This window comes from Podarcis raffonei, chromosome 12 (genome assembly GCF_027172205.1).
Source record: "Podarcis raffonei isolate rPodRaf1 chromosome 12, rPodRaf1.pri, whole genome shotgun sequence".
Lineage (NCBI taxonomy): Eukaryota > Metazoa > Chordata > Lepidosauria > Squamata > Lacertidae > Podarcis > Podarcis raffonei.
In genome coordinates this window covers 51,048,329-51,071,180 of record NC_070613.1, presented here as the reverse complement: position 1 = coordinate 51,071,180, position 22,852 = coordinate 51,048,329, and the positions used below count along the sequence as shown (strand labels likewise).

General features: G+C 39.2%; 1 protein-coding gene across 21 annotated transcripts in view; it reads right to left on the bottom strand.

The window, feature by feature from the left end:
- Nucleotides 1–22,852, bottom strand: part of ARPP21 (cAMP regulated phosphoprotein 21) — a 255,503-nt gene that overhangs the window by 107,153 nt on the left and 125,498 nt on the right. For 13 of the 21 annotated variants that reach the window (XM_053359483.1, XM_053359482.1, XM_053359485.1 and 10 more), the window contains exons 2-8: nt 12,504–12,679; nt 10,553–10,713; nt 9,775–9,816; nt 9,229–9,312; nt 5,523–5,673; nt 3,276–3,354; nt 742–801 (exon numbers count right to left, since the gene is read on the bottom strand). In XM_053359483.1, coding sequence (XP_053215458.1) covers nt 742–801; nt 3,276–3,354; nt 5,523–5,673; nt 9,229–9,312; nt 9,775–9,816; nt 10,553–10,675 — 539 coding nt within the window. In that variant the 5' untranslated portion in view covers nt 10,676–10,713; nt 12,504–12,679. Of the gene's footprint in view, nt 1–741; nt 802–3,275; nt 3,355–5,522; nt 5,674–9,228; nt 9,315–9,774; nt 9,817–10,552; nt 10,714–11,024; nt 11,177–11,305; nt 11,525–12,341; nt 12,455–12,503; nt 12,680–12,767; nt 12,890–12,953; nt 12,977–22,852 lie in introns of those variants that run through there. The other 8 variants (XM_053359487.1, XM_053359477.1, XM_053359484.1 and 5 more) reach the window with 8 other exon arrangements.

Sequence of the window (22,852 nt, the reverse complement as noted above, 5' to 3'; positions counted from 1 at the left end):
TGCATGTGTTAAGTGTGCTTAAAATATAAATATGCAAAATGTTTTAAGTTATTGCTTTTTATGAGCAAAACAACCTGCATTATCTTATAGCTTTATTAAAATTGTTGAAGGGAAGAAATTGAATTGTTTAGTGTGATGCTGCGTCACCCAAACAGGCAGGTAGGTATATTCTAACTAGCATCAAACAAACAATTGCATCAAACAATCTCTTTTTATTTCAAATAGCTTATGCAAACTCCTTTGAAATTAACGGTAACTGTACATCAGAAATAATTTGAGCAGTAGAGCTCAGAAATAAATATTTAGCAGTAATTATTTAGTTGTATCCTGTTCTTCCTCCAAAGGGTTCTGGTGGGTATATGTGAAGTTATCTCCTTTGTCTTAATTTCAACCCTGTGGGGTGAGAATGCCCAAAGTTTGCACTGGGACAGAGGAGCATTTTGAACCTTAGTCTCTGAAAAGTCTGTAGGTCTGGAGCAATTGCTGCCTCCATCCTTAGCTCTGAAAACATAGGACTGTCTGGGGGCATTTGCCAATGAAACCAGCACAACACAATTAAGGATCCATACTAAAGACGTTTATCTAATTCCTTAGGGATGAATAATTACTAAAGACATTCATTTTGTTAAAAGCTTGGTATTTTCATATTGCAATAATATTGCTCAAAACAAAAGTCTATGAGTGCCTGGTATAGTAGACAAGAGTCAGCAAACAAGAAATCAATACTGAAAATTAACTTACCTGTTGTCACTGATAAAATCAATAATTTCCTGTTCCAGTTTTAACAGTATCATTCTATCCCTGTTAAGAAAATAATGAGAAAATCACTACTCAGGGTTTTTTTGAGGAGGGAAGGGCGCAGAGGACTACAACTACTGAAATAATTTTGATGTCTCTTTGCTCTGTCCCTTTACAACAAACCCAAATACTTGCTTATGACATGTAAAGATATTACAGTTCACATCCTGACGGTGGGAGGCTGATAATCCTGTGGCCCTCCAGAAGCTTTTGGAGTACAACCCCGTTATCTCTGACCATTGGCTATGGTGGTGGTGACTGTTGGGTTGGGAACCCAGCTCCGTGAGTGGCTCATGGTGGCCAGCCATGTTGTACTAGAACCACTGACATATCGTAGTTTCCCAATACCTCTTCTGCAGGAGTCCATAAAGGTAAAGGTAAAGGGACCCCTGACCATTAGGTCTAGTCGTGGCCAACTCTGGGGTTGCGGCGCTCATCTCGCTTTGCTGCCCGAGGGAGCCGGCGTACAGTTTCCGGGTCATGTGGCCAGCATGTCTAAGCTGCTTCTGGCAAACCAGAGCAGTGCACGGAAACGCCGTTTACCTTCCTGCCGGAGCGGTACCTATTTATCTACTTGCGCTTTGACGTGCTTTCGAACTGCTAGGTTGGCAGGAGCAGGGACCGAGCAATGGGAGCTCACCCCATTGCAGGGATTCGAACCGCCGACCTTCCGATCAGCAAGTCCTAGGCTCTGTGGTTTAACCCACAGCACCACCTGTGGCAGGAGTCCATAGAACAATGCTAATACACTTTCTCCTTATGTGCATAGTCCTTTGCACCCAAGCCCTCATTATTTTGATTCTGAAATAATGTATTACAGCCGGGGGGCGGGGCTAGTCTACGGCCCTCCAAATCACTACTCACTTAATCACTGACCACGGCCCATGCTGACACCAATAGGAATTATAGTTCAGCAGTATCTAGAGGGATTATCCATGGGATAATGATAATGATAATAATAGTGATGTTTTGATAATTGTCAGAAAATGAGAACTAGATATTGTTTCCTAATCTTTCTTGGATTAGATTGCAATCTGCATCAAATCAGAAGCCATCAAAATTATTTATTCATTCATCATTATGCATTAGGATATACTATAAACATGTATAGTAATATAATAATAATAATAGGACTATTAATAGAGTAAATAGTAGTTACAGAGGGTTTTTTTAACTTTGATCATATATAAAAGTAAGGCAGATTGGTCTTTTCTTTGGATGTAGAGTCATATGATATAAGATTTCCTAACTCACTGGAGTTCTACAGGACTGTGATATCTGGGGATGGGGGTGGGGACAAGACATTTTACTCTTCCAGACAAAAAGAGGAGCTTTAAATGCAGGGATACCTGATTACCTATGCCAGTGGTTCTCCATAAAACTGATGTGTAAGAGTGTCTAAGGTGTAGCAGTTAAGAAACTGAAAATGTTCACAGGACCTAGTCTGCATTGCAGCCGGAACAGATTATTATATTCTCTTTCAAGAGCTGGTACCAGACTGAAGCATGATTAACCATTTCAATGGCAGAAAACATATGCTAAGCTAAGCCGTAGTTCAGTCCATGAACTTGTTATTCACTCCCCCCCCCAAAAAAAAATCCTTATCATCTTGTGTGACCACAAGGAGACTGAAAGCATTTACTTCTCAATGAATCACAGTTTGTCATCATGTCCAAAATAGGAAATGTTGGGTAGAAATGGTTGTTGCTGTTAGTTTCACCTATGATTTGACCAAACAGGAAACAAATGCTGTACTGAGGGTGCGGGGTGTGGTGCATGTGCCCAAGACTCGTTCCTGTAGCACTAAACCAGAATTTAGTTTTATGACAAAACACGGACAGCATAAGCCTAGTCAGTATTTCTGCTTATCCTGGGATCTGAAACAACTATTTTAAGCTGGGCTCCTTCTTACTGGGTATCTGTATTCTAAGCCTCTCTGCCAGTCCCCACCAGGTCTCTGAATCCTAACTCCACCAAACACACAAGCCTTGCATAATTCTGTGTGCTTTTTTAAAAAAACTTGGTTCCCCTTATCACTAGCCATTTATGTTCACTGGGCATTAGCCTTACATTGTCAAAAATGTGTGATTGCATGATCACCGATGGTTGTGATCGATGTTGATTTTGGCTAACTAATGACAGAGCATTGAGGAGCTGCCATGACAGTGCCCACATCACATCTTGCAGTATGGCTATATTTGAGAAACACTGACATAGATGGCCGTGGGTTTTTAGATGCTGTGTTGCATGTCTTGGAAGAGAGGTGTGTGGATGGACGTGGCTAACTCCCTGAGAAAGGAATTAAACTGTGGGGAAAGGGAAGGCTTATGGAGTACTTATAGGGGTTTATGCTAAAAATCAATACGCTTTCATAGAAGCATACGTATTATTTTCCACACCATGACCACTCTAGGACTAACACCACATTGCTCCCAATTGCTAAGTTCTCAAGCCACACACAAAAAAGGCCTACTTACCTGGGATTATTCTTTAATGTGTTAACCAGAAATTCGTGCAAATCTATGCCTGTAGAGTCTGTGTATTCTTGGCTGCAGTCTGAAAAAACATACATTACTAATAGTTTCATTTTTTTTAAGGTTAAAAAAAAATTAAAGCCATTGTGTGGAGGAAAGTTTTCTCCTTCTCCAGCTGTCTGAAAGAATACCTAACATATGCGGGTGTGACTTGCATTAGGAAAAAATACCCCACAGAACAGTGGGAGGGTATCCGTTCTTTATGTTCACTGTACCAACAAGCACCAAGTACAAGTGGATATTAATTTAAAGTGCTCTGCTTTAGAATAATACAAGGGATGTATAGATCCACCAAAAGCCTTTCCAACTATTTGAACTGTTAATATTGTGCATGTGTGTGTGTGAAATACCAGGCAAGTTTTGGACATAATTAGTTTTGTTTGGGCAACCAGGAGTGAGATAGAAAATCAAAACAGATGTGAAAGACAAAATGGCAAATCAGAAGCACTTTGGGGATTTGATTGGGCACTATGTGGGATTTTTCCCCTGACCATTTTATAAATGTGTTCATCTAGAACTGTACTGAATTTCACTTTGAGCAAAATTTCAGTGTGAATGTGGAGACTTCTGCTCAAGGAACTGAATTTTGAAGAAAACAGAAATCTTTTAAAAAGACTAGCACTAGGGATATTTCACATCACCAAATACCCAAAGACAGCAGGGTGTTTTTTTAAATATTCTGTCCAGCTTCAGCCAGACTGATTCATTTTACTGCATTCACTGATGTATACACCCTTTTTGACAATCCATAAAGAACCTATTATAACATCACATGATGCATTTAAATGTCATTACACTGGCAAAGTGCCTTGCGGACTGCATTCCAAGCCACTTGTTGCATGGTATCAATAGAATGATATTGGATATGAATAAGAATCTGCATCGTGCAACACTGGGAAGCAGTGACGTGTGTGAATGTGTAGATAGCAATGAAGTGTGTATATATATATTCACAATGGATTTCTAACATTGTCCATAGAGATGAGAACAAAACTTCATTCAAAAAAAACCTATTGTAAATAAGCTGGGCAAGATTGGATAACCACAAATAAACCAGCCATCTGTTGATAAACTTGCACATTTCATGCGTGACATTTAAAATGCGGCAGGCAATTTAATTGTATATTAACTCATATTTAAGACTTAAGTCCATTTCCGAACAAAATATAAAAAGACAAGGGCTCTGTTAGCAACAAGTTTCTGTGCTTGGACCTCACTCAACACATATGGAAGACTCTGCAAGAGCAGTGATAACTTCCCCTCCATACAGCAACTCTGGTTATTTGCACAGATAGAAATATCTGCAGTTGCAAAAGCTCCCACTCTTCCCCTTGCTACTTATTGGGAAGAACTCATTGTAGCCACCTGCCCTTCCACCCAACTGCTGATAATGATCATGGATCCGAGTCAGCATGAAAATATGGACATTAGCTTTAGAGTGTAGTGTGCCGCTAACAACAAATTATATGGCATGGCATGTGTTAGCAAAATTGGGTAGCTATTCTTACATCCATTTTCATGCAGTATTTGAAGTGGGCTCCTTGCAATCACATACAATAATTGTGTACATGCACCACATACAAACACACACTGAATGAAAGCTGTCCCTATATAGTTCGGTTGTGGTTACTTTTTCTCTACAGTGAAGAAGGGGGGGGAGCTATTGCCCAAACTGAAGGTCCAACACTGATCTCATTCCAGGGATATGGGGTGGGAGTGGGGGGAAAGAGGCGAGTGAAAAAGTGTACTGTCCTCCCCAAAGCAGAATAATTAATCCTCCCTCTTAATGCAGTCACTTATTCAAATTTGAAGTTAGCAGTATGTGTGACCCTCCAGTCTGAACAGAGACCACTGGCCACATATTAGGACCAGCAGAGTTCTTCACAGTTCCTTTGCTTTGCAGTTCCAGGCAGCAAGTCAAACCAGAGTGTTTAATGAAGCCCCCTGGATTGGCTTTGCATTTGAGTTTGTGGGTCAGAAACTGTGCAGGCTCGTTAGATAATATAGACATACTGCATATGTTCCACAAACAATGCATAAACAAATACATATACTACAATCCCACAGACGTATACAGAATATCAAATATATAAGCAACAAAAACAAGCAAATACATTCTTGCATTCAAAAACGTCTTCATACAAGACTATGATAGATGACTGAATAACGACTTAAAATATTTTTGTTCACCTTTTGATAACATTCTTATCTTGGGTTTTTCACTGTTTCTATCTTTCTCTTTGTTTTTATTCTTTTCTTTTTCTTTCTCAGAGTCATCTTTACTAGATTTATCCTCTTCTTGTAGGCTGGGGAAACTTGAAAGCTGCAGTTGTATTGATTCCTGTTGAAAAAAATATAATAATTTAGGGCCAGATTCAGGAAACTTGGCTTCCAAAATGCATTATGAAGTGCATGCTTAGAAAAGCTGAAGCCAAACTGTCTTCTGTGAACTTAATATTAGGAAAAAAATATTGTACTCTTAGGGACAAATTTTGCTTCCCGATATTTATTTTGCCTCCTGCTACTTATATAGTTTATGTCGTTTATATACCCCAGAGGATTAGGATTTAATTCTGAATATATCCTAACTTATTTGCTTCAGATTAATTATAATTTCCTTGAAGCAGATCCCACTGGACTCAGTGGGAAGCACTTTTAAGTAAAAGTGCCTAAGGAAAAGTACTCAGGAATGAGGGGGTTACAACTAAAATCTTAAGGATCAAAAGCTTAGGTATAAAATATGTTCCACTGGTATCAAGGTAATGTCTTTCAAAGTAAATGGACTGAGGCACCTAAAACCTAATTTATTTCTGTTTAAAATTGAAATAAGGAAATTGGTGATGCCTACTTAGAATTAAAAAGTTAGAACTTGCTGCTGGTCAAGTGCAGCAGTTAAGTCTGCATATTAGATTACAAATAACTCAAATGTCCACACCTTCTATAAATATATGTATTACTGATGGGGTCCCAATAATGTTAACATTAATGTCATATTGCTAGATCCATCAACTAGCACAATAAAATATATCTGAATGAGTTCTATCCAATGCCAGTTCTACTTGGAGTAGACCCATTGAAATGGACCTAGGTTAGTCATGTTCATTAGTTTCAATGGGTCTACTTTGAGTAGGACCAGCATTCAATATAACCCAAAGTGTAGTTCTTAGGGAATATGTTATAAAATGTGAATGGTGGCAGGGGGAGGTTAACTGTTTATGAACCCAATACAGTAGACAATTATGCACATAATTGTCATTGAAATCACTGGAGCTTAAGTGGACATAACTTTATGTTAACTTATGATCCGTGACTCTGAAGGTATAATGAATTGAACTGAAGATTATTGGGGAGAAATACATAGTGAAAATGCATGGTTTATAGTTAGTAGCTCTGTCTGAATTTGCGGTAAACTCCCTGCAAGTAATCTGGCAAGCTGATAAAAGTGCAATTGTGTTGTTCAATTAAGGGAAACAATTAGAATTGCTTCTGCTATGTACACTCTGTTATCCTGAAGTCAAAATGATAGTTATAGTGCACTTGCATTTTCACAGGGGATGGAAAGGAAGACAGACTTTACATATAGTCTAAAACACACATGTAAGCATACAGCATATATACTTTGTGCCATACATATAACATACCATTTCTACATATTCATTGCATTTGAAATAAACACACACAGAAGTGCTGCAGAGTCGTGAAAACAATCTATTGTTTTTTCTTATATTCACTTTTTATTGATATTTTTACTCAATAGTAAAATTACAACGTTGATAAGTACATTCATACAGGAAAAGTTTAGCGAACAACAGGAGATGTTCAGTTTGCAATAATACACTGATAAACCAATATCATAACATTAGAGGCAACATTCCTTTAAAGTAAGGACAAAGTGTGCGATCAGATAAGCTTTCATGATCAAGTAATACAGGTAACAAGATTTTTTTTCCTACACAGGAAAATCAAGGCAAATTTTTAAATATAATACAAACATTAGGTTTGTAGTACAATCTGTAGTACTGGCAATGTACCATACATTCTCTGATAATTTAGACCCTGTGCTTTGTAAACAGCTAAAATAAACTAACAAAGAAAAAAAATCCAAATTAACTTAGAGAAAAAGAGAGAGAGAGAAAGAAAGAAACTATTTCCATTGGCCCAACCCTTCCAGTATCCTTCATTCAGCTCAAAAAGAAGAGCACAGCTCTAACTTTCCTAGTGCAAAGGTAATCATTATAAAGTTTTAAATCAAGTATACTTCCCATCTAATAATAAAAAGCCAATAATCCTTAAAGAGGAGACTTTGGTGGCAGAAAGTATTTTAATCCCTGCATTCTTTACATTATACTCAAATCATTCTCCCTAGTACTGGACGAAACAGTGGCAGGAACCAGAAGAAATGTGAATCCCAGCCTTGTTCTGCCTTGCACTGTGGGCAATTTAGGCTGAAATCCTAAATATACACTTAATCTAGAAGTGACATCGAACTCAATGGGATTTAGTTTTGAGTAGGCATGCATAGGATTGCACCATTTGAAGAGGTATCTAGTCTTTACCTCCAAACCTGCTAGCCTCTGAAGTGTATAAAACTCCTTTTCTTTTTTTGCAGAGTACATCAGTAACTACCATGCAACATTGAATATACTGCGATATATTTATATTCTCCTCCTTTCAGTTTCCATTTAAAACGATAGAAAACACAAATAAAATGCAGAACAAAAGCCATACATTTCTTATATGCAAGTTGAGTCAATGTGTCATAGTATTGTTTCCCCCCCCTCTCAAAATATTTACCCACAACTCATAAAATAATCTGTCTAGTGTCCTACTGCATAAACTGTCATTGTAGAGCAGCGAGAAAGTACAAAAACCCCACAGCGCAATAAGATATGGGGTGGTGGGTTTTTTGGTCTTTCAAAAACATAAAACCCTCCGTAATAAAGAGTCCAAAGAGGAGAGTTTGATTTGTTTCATTTCAAGTTAGTAGCGGAAAGTCTTAGAAAGTACACTTCAATGTGAGAATTATTTTGTGCTAACAAAAGTTCATCTTTCGTTTTCTGTCTCCTCTCCCTCTCTATGGCTGATCTCATTCTTCAAATAATGTCTGAGTCTTCAAGTAAGAAATACTGGCAAGAAGCTTACTTTTTTGGTTTATGTTCTTGATAAATTTGCTTTTATAAGCAGACAGTGTAAGCTTTTCTTTCTTTTTCGTTTCTTTTTTGCAGTAAGTGTAGAAGAAAGGTTTTGCAAAATTCTAAAGTCTCTTAGATCAAATTTTCCTGATTTGATCCATATATTTATTTCTTTGGAATAAATGGTATACAACACCAATACAGACTAAATCAAACACATGCTTTGCAGCTGGAAAAATGGCACCAAGAATCAGAAGAATGAACCATATGGAATACAATGCACTGTCTTTTAGATCATTCTGACTTAAAAGTGTCAAGAATTTGGATGTTACTATGAAATAGGTTCCGGGGAACTGATACATGGACCTTGCATGACTTAGATGCCAGAGTGAACTCAGAACTATGTCTGGTGTAGTCTTACAAGAGATAGCCTTAGAGAAAATAACAATTCTATCTTTTTTTTGAATTTTTTAAAAAATAATTAATCTGAATTCTTTTGAATTCTTTTCCATTTGTTGAATTTTTCAGGGGGTCTGGAAAAAAAAGAGAGCAAATAACACCCTGTGACATACTGTAGAGCTACTCATTTATTTCAAAATAAGTACACGCTAAAAACCAGACAACTTCTAAAATAGTAATTATAAAGTATGCTCTTGTGAAAGGTGATTTTGGTTTCCCAAAATCAGTAAATGCAGTTAAAGCCCAAATATGCAATCATGCACATGAAAAGTTAACCATGCAGTTAATGGCTTGGTCTTAGATACCTGGTTGTCATTCTCTGATTCTAGACGAGGGGATGATTCTTCGCAGACAGCGAGACTTCGGACCAGTTTACCCTTTCCTCCTGACTGAAATATAGAAGAATAAGGAAATCACTTTTGAATACGTGTGTGTGTGTGTGTGTGTGTGTGTGTGTGTGTACTAGCCTTCCTCACTGTGTTTCAAAAAAATAAAAAGTAAAGAGATAGACCTCAAAGTAGGGGGAAATATTGTTTCACGGACATAGGGTTCTGTGTTGCTGGGATGGCATGAGATAGAACACAGATATAGTGAAGATTGCAAATAATGTAATCCCTATGCATATAAAATGGAAGTTCCCACCAAAATGCAGGTATTCAAATGAAAAAGGATCTTGAGCATTTACACTGTATAAAGTAAATAGCTAATAACTCAAGGAATTCCACTGACCTTATTGTAACTAACTATTGTACGAATGAATAAAATAGGAATACGCTTTCATAGTATATACATGGACCTTTCCACCCCCAGCTAGTTTGTCGTGGCTCTGAGAAAGTATTCAAAATCTCTACCTTCAGTCTCTTTCTCTGCTGGTTCTGGTTAGCACCTCGTTTCTGCAAACAGCAAGTGACAAATTATGCATGTCTATGGGTAGAAAATATGCATAACAGGAATAGCAGCAAGTTCATTCAATCATTCATGAAGTACCAGGTTCATGTGGTGATTGTCAGGTAACTTGGTAACTTGTGGACCTTAAAATAACTCCTTAAGGAGCCTTAGCATTAATATCACTGGTGGTAACTAGCCACAATCATTTCCATTTTCATATGCACATAAAAGCATATGTTTTTACAACGTAAGTCTACAGAAACCCTCTGAAACCCCTTTGTTTTCATCTCTCCTTGAGAATTCAAAGCACTGTGGCATTTTATTGTTGCTGTTGTTTTTTTAAAAAAATAAATTTTCTTTTCATAGCAATCTGAAGCCAGAGACAATAGGCACTGCAAAAGTTCTATCTATACACAGTGGTGCTGATAACTATTTTCTTCTTCCTCCTTTCCACTTTCATAAGTGTTTCCCAATGGGTTTCTGACAATATAAGCAGTTTCCTCTATTTTGCATAGCTAGGAACTGATCTGATATGCATTTATTTGTGTTCATACAACGCAGCAATTTTAATGACGAATTCAGTTAACAGAAATACAGATCTTCCAGAATTGAAAGGGAAAATCTAAGACATGCAATACCTACTCAAAATGGGTGCGGAGAAGGTTTTTAAAAATTAAAGAATGACAAAATTGTTTTTAAAAAGTCCAGTAGTTTAACGGAAAAGTCGCTTTTTGTTCTTACCTGGTCTGATTTGCCATTTTCATCTTTTTCATCTACCTCTGAGTTAAGGATGCAATTCTCTTGTTGGGAGATGGCTGAGTCTTGCTCGCTTCCAGTTTCTTCTGTTTTACCTTGCTCAGACATTCTCCCAGGTAGAAATTAATAGAACAAGATTTGATGACCTGAAAGGTCAAGACATTAAAAAACAAAATAGTAGGTGATATTTGCCATCTGATTCCCACGAGAGATATTTTTATTTCCTCCATGATGAACTAACAAAGCACAGCAAGAAACTCAAGAATTAGGGCAGGGCAATTCAGCAGACGGCAAAGGGCTGAAGTATTCTAGGTGAACGTTGAATTGTGTAAAAGCTAACAAGTAGAACAGCCTGCTTTCAAGTACTCATTGTGGCAGAAAATACGGACGTGAAATTCCTCCCCCTACCCTTTTTGTCCCACAGCTAGGGATGTGGGATGGAAGTGAATTCTTTTACCATGTAGGTGATGGACCAAATAAACGATAACCTATTCGTGCTTTTCTGTTGGGGAGGCGTCAAGCAGACCAGACCTTCCGCTAGACTGTCAATCGCTTTTTGGAAAATGAAAAAAAAACCACAACCTAATCCACACCTCTACCAGTCAGTCATTTCCCCCTGTGTACACACAACAAGGTTATAAGCACTCCCTGCAAGAAAGGGAGAAATTAAGCCCTGGATGAAGAGGAACTCAACATAAACATTAATTCTAAATTTGGCAATAAAACCCTCATTGTCACCATTTCAAGCCCTCAAATTGACAGCTCCGTTATAAAAAATCCTGAGCCTCCTCCAAACTCCATGTCACTCTCCAGCACAGTAAAAATCCTCCTGGAAGCGCTTGGCAGGGAAGCTCTGATGAAGATATCTTAACTGCATTGGTCTCAGCTCACATTAGTGTGCTGCACAGGAGCTCAATACGGCTTTTCAAAGTTAAAGCCTATTATTATTTTCCCTCTTCCTCCCCATGAAATACCCCCTCAGCTCCGAACACCTCCGCTACTGATCAGTTGTCAGATGTATCTCATGAATAATTTAGCACTTTTTGTTCTTCTCCTAACCCCCCCCCCTTTTGCCTTTTTTATTTTACTTTTTGGAGAGAGAAATCTTAAGAAGAAAATTAAGTGTGGAAGAGAAGAGGAGTTATTTCAAAACAGGTTTCAGTATTTGCCCTTCTCACAATTTAATAACGGTTATTAGATAAATCGAGTCTTCATATTGTTTCTTTTGCAGGTTGCAATTAACACTGAATAGATCTTTGTGATGCCGCCTTTCTTTGTTTATTTCAAAAGGAAAATACAATGTGCATTGAGGTTGTTTTTTTAAAAAATAAAGAAAATCAGAAAACTGGGTATACATTTATCCTGGCTGCATTTACTTTGTCAAGTTTAACAGAAAGATCACAAAGGGTCTTGTTCCATAATTAAATTTTCAAGGGGGACATGATTTGTGAAAAGAATTGGGGCTTTGAACAATGAATGTTTTGTTTTTGTTTTTTAACCCCCTCCCCCCAAAAAAACACTTACAATATATTTTGTTTCTTTATATGTGAACACTGGGGCAAAAGTTGCATGATTTAGAGAGGAGGTTGGCAACAATCAAATAAACCCATTCTTTATCTAGGCTTTTGTGTTACACTGTCATGTTATTACATTTTCTTTTCTCGGAACACACACACACACTTTCCCCTACAGCTGATCCGTTCATTTGCAGAGCATTCATATCTGAAATGAAGCCATTCTTTCTCATAAATTCAAATATAACACCACATGTTACCTGAATCTTAACCATTATCCCTGTTGCTTGGTATGCACTCCAGAGATGTACACCTAAAGCAACATGCTCACAGACCTGATGTGGCTGTATGGGCATGGCACAAATCCACAGAAATTCTACCTCCTTCTGCCAATGGGTACGTAACAAAAAGAAGCTGTTTACCTTCAGTGCTGTGTTAATTCTTGACGCTTTTCTATCAGTTGCTGATGCTGCTCCTCACTGGTTAAATCCACATAAGTGATCAATGACAATGTGAGTCCCATGACCCCATTTAACAGTTCAGAGTGCCAATCTCCATGCTGTTCCTTTAAAGAGTTTGACAGATCATCGTCATCAACCTGGCGGGGAGGGGGAGGGAAGACAAAAAGTAAATACCAATAATAATAGATATAATCATGGTAGGGTTTTAAAAGATAAAATAGAGACCAGATTTCTAACACTAATGACCAGCTTCAAGCAAATCAGTTTCACAGCTTGATCCGGCTCCACCTGTCTCAAAAAACTGTGAGCTTCTCCTCTAATGAAGGCTAGAGCCGGCTGTTCAAGTCATAACAGCTCCTACGCACGGAGCTAAAATTAACAATTGCATATTATGTGCCAAAGATTACTCACTTCAGTTTTAACCTTTTTAGTGAATTCTAGCACTTTGCATTTTAAAAAAGGCTCATCTTTGCCTCAATGGAAACCAATATTGTCACGAAAGAAAAAATAATAATGTCTCTGCTGTAACTAAAGCTTCAATTTTCAGAATTAATACTCTTCCTTTTCTGTTCTTTCCTAAAGTGACCTCAGCAGCAGGTATAAATGAGCTGATTGTAATAAGATAGAGCCATTAAAAATGGCTAAGAGAGAGTTAACAATTCTGAGCAATGGAAATTAGGGGAAAGTCAGAAGAAGTGGGATGTGAAGAGGGGGGAGATTGCTTAGGGAGAGAGACAGAAGGCACAGTTGCTTCAAAAATGCATTACGCTATGTTTATACCGAATGTTGCTACCAGATGGGCATTTGGTTAAAAAGAAAAGTGAGAGGTTAACAGGAAAATAGAAACATTTACAAAGTACTTAAATATCATGGCTGCCTTTTCAAGAGCTGGATTTGGCAACGGACTGAAAATCTGACAACCCAACCACTTAAACCTTCATTAAATCTTTAGGGAAAGAGATGTCACGAACCAGGTAATACTAATGCACAGTAGTTTCTAGAGAGGGATTAAATTGTGAACAGTGGCAACAAGTGTAAGATGCACCAGTTCTGTTGTCCAAAGAAAGCGCAAAAAATTATTTCAATAACTGTTACAAAGTAGGGTTTTCATTTCCCGCGAATCCATATTCTAATCTCTTATTATGCTGAGAGCTTCTCAGACAAATTGCCATGTTTCTCTCACCTCTTCTGTTTTATATGCAACAACAGTATAAATGTTATCTACTCCCTCCTTGGCTGAAACTTATTAGTAGCAACACAGTAATTGTTCTTGAAGGGGAAAAAACCTTAATGTTGAAGCAATGGGAGTGGCTGCACCACCTTGAGAACAAACCAATTACAGATTAACTCATCACTGCTTGTCCTTTCTCGCTAAAAAAACAACACCCTACCAAATAGTAAGAAAATGAACTGGAAACCAGCTCCAAAGAAAACAAAATAAAATCCGCATTGTGCTTCCCTGATTTTATGACAAGAGGCAGAGAAAAATAATTGCAAAAAGCACAACCCATCAACAGACTTCCATGCTGGACCAGAATAAGAAGTGTTTGTTCAAGAGCCGTTTAATAAAGCAATCCAAGATTCAAAGGTCTTTGTAAAAGTGCTAGTGCCTCCTTATAAACTCACAAAGACATTACAAGCTGTTGATTGTTCGCTGCTGATGGCGCCAAATAAAACAATTCCGTTTTGCTTGAAAGAAGTATAATAAAACGTTAAGACTGAATGAGTGTCGAGCCATTCATTGGACTACAAACCCAGAGTACACTGCCTTATAACCAGAAAGACACCTTGACTTGTTCAAAAGCATATAAAATATTGGAGAAGAAGCAAACATTCTATTTTGGCATTCCACAGATCCATGTCAGTGAAAACACACGGAAGTGGTGCATCAGGTAAAAATATTACTAAGTCTATGTTTTGTTTTGTTTTTTAAAGATAAGGCTTTATTAAGATTTACAGGGCCCAGTTTTCAAAATACGATTAACCCTGTTAGCTAAAACAACAACGATACACATGTATTTCATGATGGGGAAACATGCACTGCTGATATGAACTGCAATTCAACCTGCATTTAAATGCTTTGATTATGCAAAAAACAGATTCCTCAATGAGTTTCCAAAATATACACTGTTTCATGTGAAAATAATATGTTATTTCCACTGTGGCTATCTTTCCCCAATTCTCACTGGAGAGAAAACATAAAGTGAGTATCGTGTATAAGAATCATATATGAAACATACATTCACAAACTGCTTGTAAAATCTGTTTTAAGTGAACTAGCTTCTTTGACCATCCAGAAACTCAAAGCTTAATCTTGTGGCCTTTCCAAATAGTTAGGTTATCAAGCAGTAAGTACAGAGTTATTCCCCGTTTTGTAAGGATCAACATGCCATCCTTCAACACTTCTATTTCCATGATATCCTATCCCTAGTGCTCACACTGCTGCAATGTGTCACTTTCTCTGGCTAAGAATTTGCTTCTACTTGTGCCCCAGGAGCTATAGGTGGGATGGGATCAAACTTCTCATGAGTTTTGGTACTTTCAATCCCAACCAACCATGTAGAATGATCAAATCCATCTTTACCTGGGACTAAGTCCCACTGTGCTTATTCCCAAGTGGTGCATACAAACATCAGATTGTACCTCAGTTGGAACTAAACTCTGCTAAAATCAATAGGGCTTGCTTCTAAATAACGAATTTAAGATCAGCACATTGAGTTGCAATTTTAAAAATGACATAAGCAGGCATGGCTGCCCAAAAATCAGTTTAAGTGCCACTGAATTTTGTTGGTCTGGAGTAGATATAGCTTTGAAGGCAATTCAGACAAGCATTTTTTTAAATGTGGTAAAGTTATTTATAGCTTACTTTTCAGAGAGTTTTGCCATAGTGATTTCAGTTCAGTTATTTGCAACCTACCAACTTTTCCCCCTTTAAAACTCAGATCTAATCTATCTTCCAAAACCACACAATTACACCCATCTGCCTTTGTACCTCACTGAATAGAGTTTCAATGGGTCACAAATCATCATCATCATCAATTCGTTGTTGCTTCTTCTTGATCCCCCTTCATCATAGTGCACCAGGGTGAGTTACAACAATATAAAAATAAAATATTCATATCAGTTAAAATAATATAAATAATCTCCACATTTATTTTAACAATCCTGATTTCCCCAGCACTAAGCTCATTAGGGTATAAATCACTGATTTAAATCACCAAGCAAAAAGGCCAATTTAAATAATTGATTTAAATAAAAAAAATCCATTTATTATTTAGATTCTTACTAAGTAAAAGTGCAGACTAATTGCTTGCTATAAACCTAAAACACATTTATTTAAAGCTTAAAAGTGCATTTATACAGCTTCAGAAAGTACACTACAAATTTGCTAAATGCTTATCATTATGTTTACAAATTTTGAAATAAATATATACAAAATACTGCTTAGTTTTAAAGCAATCCTTCAAACTCCTGCTGAAGGCTGGCTGAGGGGAGCTAGAATGCCAACAGTACAACCCATTCATCCCAATGGCCACTGGTAGACCCACAGAAAGCTTGATAGGCACAGGTTTACTTCTAGAGGTTTTCCTACAGGTGACATGGACCACAATATTCCAATGAATCTATCTATCTGAGGTGGCCTTGAATCCAAAATTTCCTTGATAACCCCCAACATCTTCTGTCCTGGCCACAGCAAAGTTGGGAAGTGGTAAATCATCCACAAATTGGGGATGTGCCGCAATCTTTTACCCTCTTTCCTGGGAGTACGTCTCATTGAGATCAATGGGGCTTACTTTTGAGTAGACATGCATAGAATTGCGCTAGTAATGCTAATGATAATGTCAAGCTCCATTAGAATTACCCATATTCATGCCATGTATAAAGCAAATAATAAGAATTGAATTTTTATTAAATAATGTTTTTGTCATACAACTGCCCTGTCTTGCCTTACCTCAAAAAACAGGTAAATTATCTCAGCTAGGGTTACTAGACATTAATGGGAAGACTACTTGTCTCCATGAGATGGAACATAACTGTGTTGTCTAGGTTCAGGTAGTTCAGGGTGACAGCTGTAGGGACTTGCCCCCATAAGCAAATAATAATAATAATAATAATAATAATAATAATAATAATAATAATAATAATATAATTTTATTATTTATACCCAGCCCATCTGACTGGGTTTTCCTAGCCACTCTGGGTGACTTACAACATATATAAAAACAAAATGAACTGAACAAATGAACTACAGTCGTACCTTGGAAGTCAAATGGAATCCGTTCTGGAAGTTTGTTTGACTTCCAAAACATTCGACTTCCAAGGTGTGGCTTCCGATTGGCTGCAGGACGTTTGGCTTCTGAAAATCATTTGAAAACCAGAAGAATAACTTCCGATTTTTGACCTTTCAGGAGCCGAAATGTTCGAGTTTACAGGCGTTCAGCTTCCGAGGTTCCACTGTATTGTGCAATATGATAATTTACAAATATATTTCCACCACAGTTATTTCTTTGAAAAAGAAAAGTTTACCATAAGATAGGGCTGCTGTAAGTCCGGGAATTCTTGGACACATCCTCTTCGCGGGGGGTCTACATGCCCATTCGGGGGGGGGGATTTTACATGTTAAAGCAAATGTCCGGGAAAGACAGTTGCACTTAGCCACCTTCCAGTGGTGCAGAAGAAGAGTTTGGATTTGATATCCCACTTTATCACTACCCTAAAGAGTCTCAAAGCAGCTAACGATCTCCTTTCCCTTCTTCCCCCACAACAAACACTCTGTGAGGTGAGTGGGGCTGAGAGACTTCAGAGAAGTGTGACTAGCCCAAGGTCACCCAGCAGCTGCATGTAGAGGAGCGGAGACGCGAACCCGGTTCACCAGATTACGAGTCTATCGCTCTTGACCACCACACCCAGCAGGGCCTGACAAGCAGCAAATGAGAAACTTCTCCTGTAGGCTATTTTGGATTTGGGGCGGTTTTGCCCTGTGAGCTACCCACCCTCATGTTAGATCCTTCACTGAGCAATTCCGATCACTAGTTGACAGGGTTGGAAAGGAATTTTCTCTCTCAAACCTTGGTTGGGTTGTTGTTGTTGTTGTTTTGCCTTCTCCCCAAGGAACATTTATGGCTTCCTTAGGTGGAATAATGTTGTCTATGTATAAGTGCACTGGGTACGATTAACACAGTGAAGTGGGAAGCCCAAAAGGGGTCTAAGGGGAGGATTGGCCATGGCATGTCCCAAGCTCAGGCTGGGGTCTCTGGCTGGCTGGACTCCTCACTCTGGTTGCCCAGTGAAACTTTGGAAGCTTGGCTTGCACCATGACGGGGTTTAGAACTGGGCGATTCCTATGAAATGGGTATGATGCGGTCCAGCCACAGTGGAGCACATTTCACCAGCAAGGGGTGGGTGGATTGATAAACTGATCCTGGCCATGCTGCCATGCCAACCCTTACACCTGCCTACTGCAGTCAATAAAGTTTTGGCCTGATTACATCCCAACATTTGGTTGTTTGCTGCTGTTCTGGGTTGCATAATATGCCTACTGGGGCAATGAAATGGCAAATGATTAAATAGAAAACCCCCTTCAAATCAATTGATTGAATTTGAATCCTGCCTCTCCATCAGTGATCTTCCACCTGTTAATCCAGACTGATATGGCGCCATGCCCAGGCAGCAGAAATGATATGTCTAACGTAGTTCTTGCTCAAAAAGTGACTCAAACAAGTGAGCCCAACAGAAGAAAACACAAAGACACCAGTATATCGTGGCGGTATGACTCCACGTATGTCAGGTACATATATCAAAGAAAACCCATACACCTAATTCAGCTGAAAGAATTACCCAAACAGTGGCCTCATTTGGGTGTAATGCTACACTATGATTTGCCATAACACAAATTAACCTCAGGCTCATCAGCAACCAGCTCACCTCTCCTCCAGCACCGCCAGCAGTTTATCCTTCATTCTGAACCTGGACAAACTGTTTTTCAGTCTTGGCTTGGACTGAAACAAGACAGCTTTAAAGCAGGGCTCACAAAGTTGCTTTGTGCCTCTAAACTTTATTTGAAATTAAACACATCTTAGGGTTCAGACATAATGATGAATGGCATTTCATTTACAACAGAAGCAAAAATACCCAGTCTCCTCACAGCTGGACCAAAGAAGGGGGGAGAGGGAAGTGCACGATTTAGTGCTAAACCACAGTTTAGTGTTATCAGCGGTACTTTGTCTCAGTTGCTAGCATTTGGGGGAAAGGTTCTGGTTAGATATGGAGTTTCATTATACAGAAAGACCGCAACTTACGCAGGGGTTACATTCCAGGCATTGTGTCTAAACCCAAAATCACGTACAGTGGTACCTTGGGTTACAGAGGCTTCAGGTTACAGACTCTGCTAACCCAGCAATAGTACCTCTGGTTAAGAACTTTGCTTCAGGATGAGAACAGAAATAGCGCAGAGGCAGTGGGAGGCCCCATTAGCTAAAGTGGTACCTCAGGTTAAGAACAGTTTCAGGTTAGGAATGGACCTCCAGAACGAATTAAGTTCTTAACCCAAGGTACCACTGTATAGTCAAAACACACTGAGCCAAATCCCTTTTCCCCAGACACCCATCCCCTTTCCGTCCCCTTTTTAATATATTTCTTTTTTTAAAGAAACCAAGCGTGTATAGCTGAATGTGCACAAGTTAAATGTGTGCAAGCTTCAGGCTTACCGTATATGCCCTTCACTCTACAAGTTTGAGATATATCTATATACTGCTAATCGTACATGAATCGCGGAAGGGAGCCTGTTATTTTCAAGTTTCTGTACTTTGAACTTTATACATATACAGGCTATATTACCTCACAATACAACATAAAGTATTATCCACATTTTAATACATTATGCCGTACAACCTAACAGATATTCTTTATTGCACACAAAACTCCTCCCAACCATTGTCCTTTAAATATTTAATCTGCCAATCCTATTAGCAAATTCTCCTGTCGTTGACTTTTATAACTGAAGGCAGCCCTGTTTAGGGAAGTTTTTAATGTTTAATGCTGTATTGTGTTTTTAATATTCGATTGGGAGCCGCCCAGAGTGGCTGGGAAAACCTAGCCAGATGGGCGGGGTATAAATAATAAGTTGTTGTTGTTATATACAATTTCAGCCTTGGAACACAATCAGTATGTTCAGATATACACTATAGTCTTATTTTGGTCATGTTGCTTGCATATAAAGGCTGAACATTTCAACTGTTTGCCATGGCTTGGAGAGCAAAGTCTAAAGCAGGGAGACTCCTCTGTTCATACAGATTCTCTTGAGTGATTCAGAATCCTGGGAAAGTGGGGTTCTATAACATGCAGGGAGTCTCTAGGAATAAGAAGCAGCTCCCCACTTCAGACTTCGAACAATGATTTGTGGGGAGTGAAAAGCAGGGTGATGTTGTGAAGGAAGGGTGCAGAGTTTAGCAAGCTCATTTCCATTCACTCTGCTTGCTTGCATGCCCAATAGAACTAATATTTGTTAGGTATGTCTAAACCAACACAGTGAAAGAAGATGGCTTTCGTCAAAAAAGACAGTTGCACAAGCCGGTGTGGCTCCCAACAAGTTTGAGTAGATGCTTTATCAGGGGAAATGATTTTATGCTACAGTAGTACCTCAGGTTAAGAACTTAATTCGTTCCGGAGGTCTGTTCTTAACCTGAGGCACCACTTTAGCTAATGGGGCCTCCCACTGCCACCGCCGCGCGATTTCTGTTCTCATCCTGAAGCAAAGTTCTTAACCTGAGGTACTATTTCTGGGTTAGCAGAGTCTGTAACCTGAAGCGTCTGTAACCAGAGGCACCACTGTATTTATATATAAAAAAACTGCTTGGGTCTACCCTTTGATATGAAGCACAGCAGAGCTCAAGGTTCGGTTGGTAAGGTGTGGAACTATAACATAGCCACTGCAAGTAAAGAGATCCTCTTTCTACTAGTTCAGCAGTGGTTTGCAGATGGTTCCTCAGCCAACTGAAGAACCAAGCCCAATACACACCCAAAGAGACAAGAGTGGAAAGAATCAAAGGCAGCTGGTTGAAAAACTACACTCACTTTCCCCATTTGAATTTTCTGCTTGAACTTTGCTTTGATAAGTTTACTTCCCTTCCATTTGCATTATTTTGCTGGAATTTATTTATACAAATATTTAAAATGTCGCAAAATCACTCTTTCATCATTCAAATTATATTACTATATCAGCTGGACTAGATACCAGTGTATTTCTAAACCCAATTCAAAGTGCTGGTTTTGACCTTTAAAACTCTAACCAGCCGGGCCCAAGTGATTAATTGGACCACGCATACCCACTCATATCCAGCCTGCACTTTAAGATCCTCTTCAGAGAATCCCATGGTATTTTCACCCCCTAGGTTGGTAGAGGGGGTGGCCATGAGAGATCCTTCTCTATGGTGGCCCTATTGCATTAGAATTTCCTTCTGCTGGGCCTAAACCAAAGCTCTGTGCTGTAGGCTTTCAGAAGACCCTAAGGCTAATTTGTCATCTAGGCATGATGGTTGTTAGCTGGGTGACAGCCTGTCTCAATTATATTCCTTCTGGTTCTGTTTTTTTTTTTGTTTTAGTCAAAAGTTGATTTGCAGTATTCTAAAGTTTCAAATTTTGGACTGTTGTATACCTTTTAAAATCTTTTGTTCATTTGTAAGCCGTTCTGGGCAGATAGTAACCCAGAAAAGTGGCCTAAAATAAAAAAAGTGTGTGTGTGTGTGTGTGTGTGTGTGAGAGAGAGAGAATGAAAATTTATTCACATCAAATACATTTAAAGAAGCTGAATTTAAAACTCATAGCGCATAGTAATTCAGTTCCGTTCTTAATCCATACAATTTGGTGCAATGCGAATTAGTCTGCACTGTCAACTCATCCACTGAACAGTAAATATTCAATGATTAGGAATAAATGGCAATATATATTATATTATCAGAAATATATATTCCTGAGAGGTTTTGGGCTCCTATCCTGGATTGAGTTTGCCTCTTTCCACTTGACACAGGCTAACAGGGATACCCTTGAATCTATAGTTTCACTCCAAAAGCACAGGTAGCAGAAAGGGACGCGGGTGGCGCTGTGGGTAAAAGCCTCGGCGCCTAGGGCTTGCCGATCGAAAGGTCAGCGGTTCGAATCCCCGTGGCGGGGTGCGCTCCCGCTGCTCGGTCCCAGCGCCTGCCAACCTAGCAGTTCGAAAGCACCCCCGGGTGCAAGTAGATAAATAGGGACCGCTTTCTAGCGGGAAGGTAAACGGCGTTTCCGTGTGCTGCGCTGGCTCGCCAGATGCAGCTTGTCACGCTGGCCACGTGACCCGGAAGTGTCTCCGGACAGCGCTGGCCCCCGGCCTCTTGAGTGAGATGGGCGCACAACCCCAGAGTCTGTCAAGACTGGCCCGTACGGGCAGGGGTACCTTTACCTTTACCTTTAATGTGTTTCTATGGTTGCCTCCTAGTGGCCAAAAGGCAAAAGTGGTCTCTTGAGAAATAGTTGGAGCTGAGCGCCATCGAGACCTGTGATCCTGGCAACAATTCCAAGATGGATGCCAAACTGAAAACTGTGAACCAGAAACCAATAAATAAAACCAGTTGTTGTCCATATTGCTGGTGTAGCTGTTATGTACTGAAGTTCTCACCCTGGGCCAGCAGGGGGATACTGTAGATAATTATGCAAATGAAGGATCGAAAGTGACGTTCAGTGATTGGATAGTTTTAGAAAGTTGTTACAGTAACAAGGTACTGGAGCTCTATATAAGCAGGCTGGCTGAACCCTTCAGCTCAGTTCAGTTCTGGCCTCAGAATAAAGAAGAGCTGTTTGAAGAATCGCTGTGTCGTCTGATATGTTCGCCCACAACTTAACAGTAGCCAACTTCTATTCAAATGCAGAGACCCTGGAAACCACCATTTAGGACATCAACTGCCCATCGTTAAGAGTGCTGCTACTCACTGCACACCTGAATGCCTGTGATGCTCTCTGGAAGCTTCAAGTTTTGTAGGACACAATGGGAGAAGATACCACAAACGTACTACATTACTGCTCCAGCACACAGACTGCTACCCTGCTGTTTCAAGGGCACATATGGATCCTACCCAGTGCTGTTTTTTTCTAGAAAAGTAGGTGCTGGAATTCACTATGAGCACTCATTCTCTTGGAATGGCGATGGTGCCCACCTGAGTGCTGCCAGGATTGAGTTCCAGCAAATTCCAGCTGGAAAAAAATAAGCCCTGATCCCACCTCCTTCTTGTGTCCCATTGCAATTGCCAAAACCCATCAGTTTTGCCAAGTTCTCACTA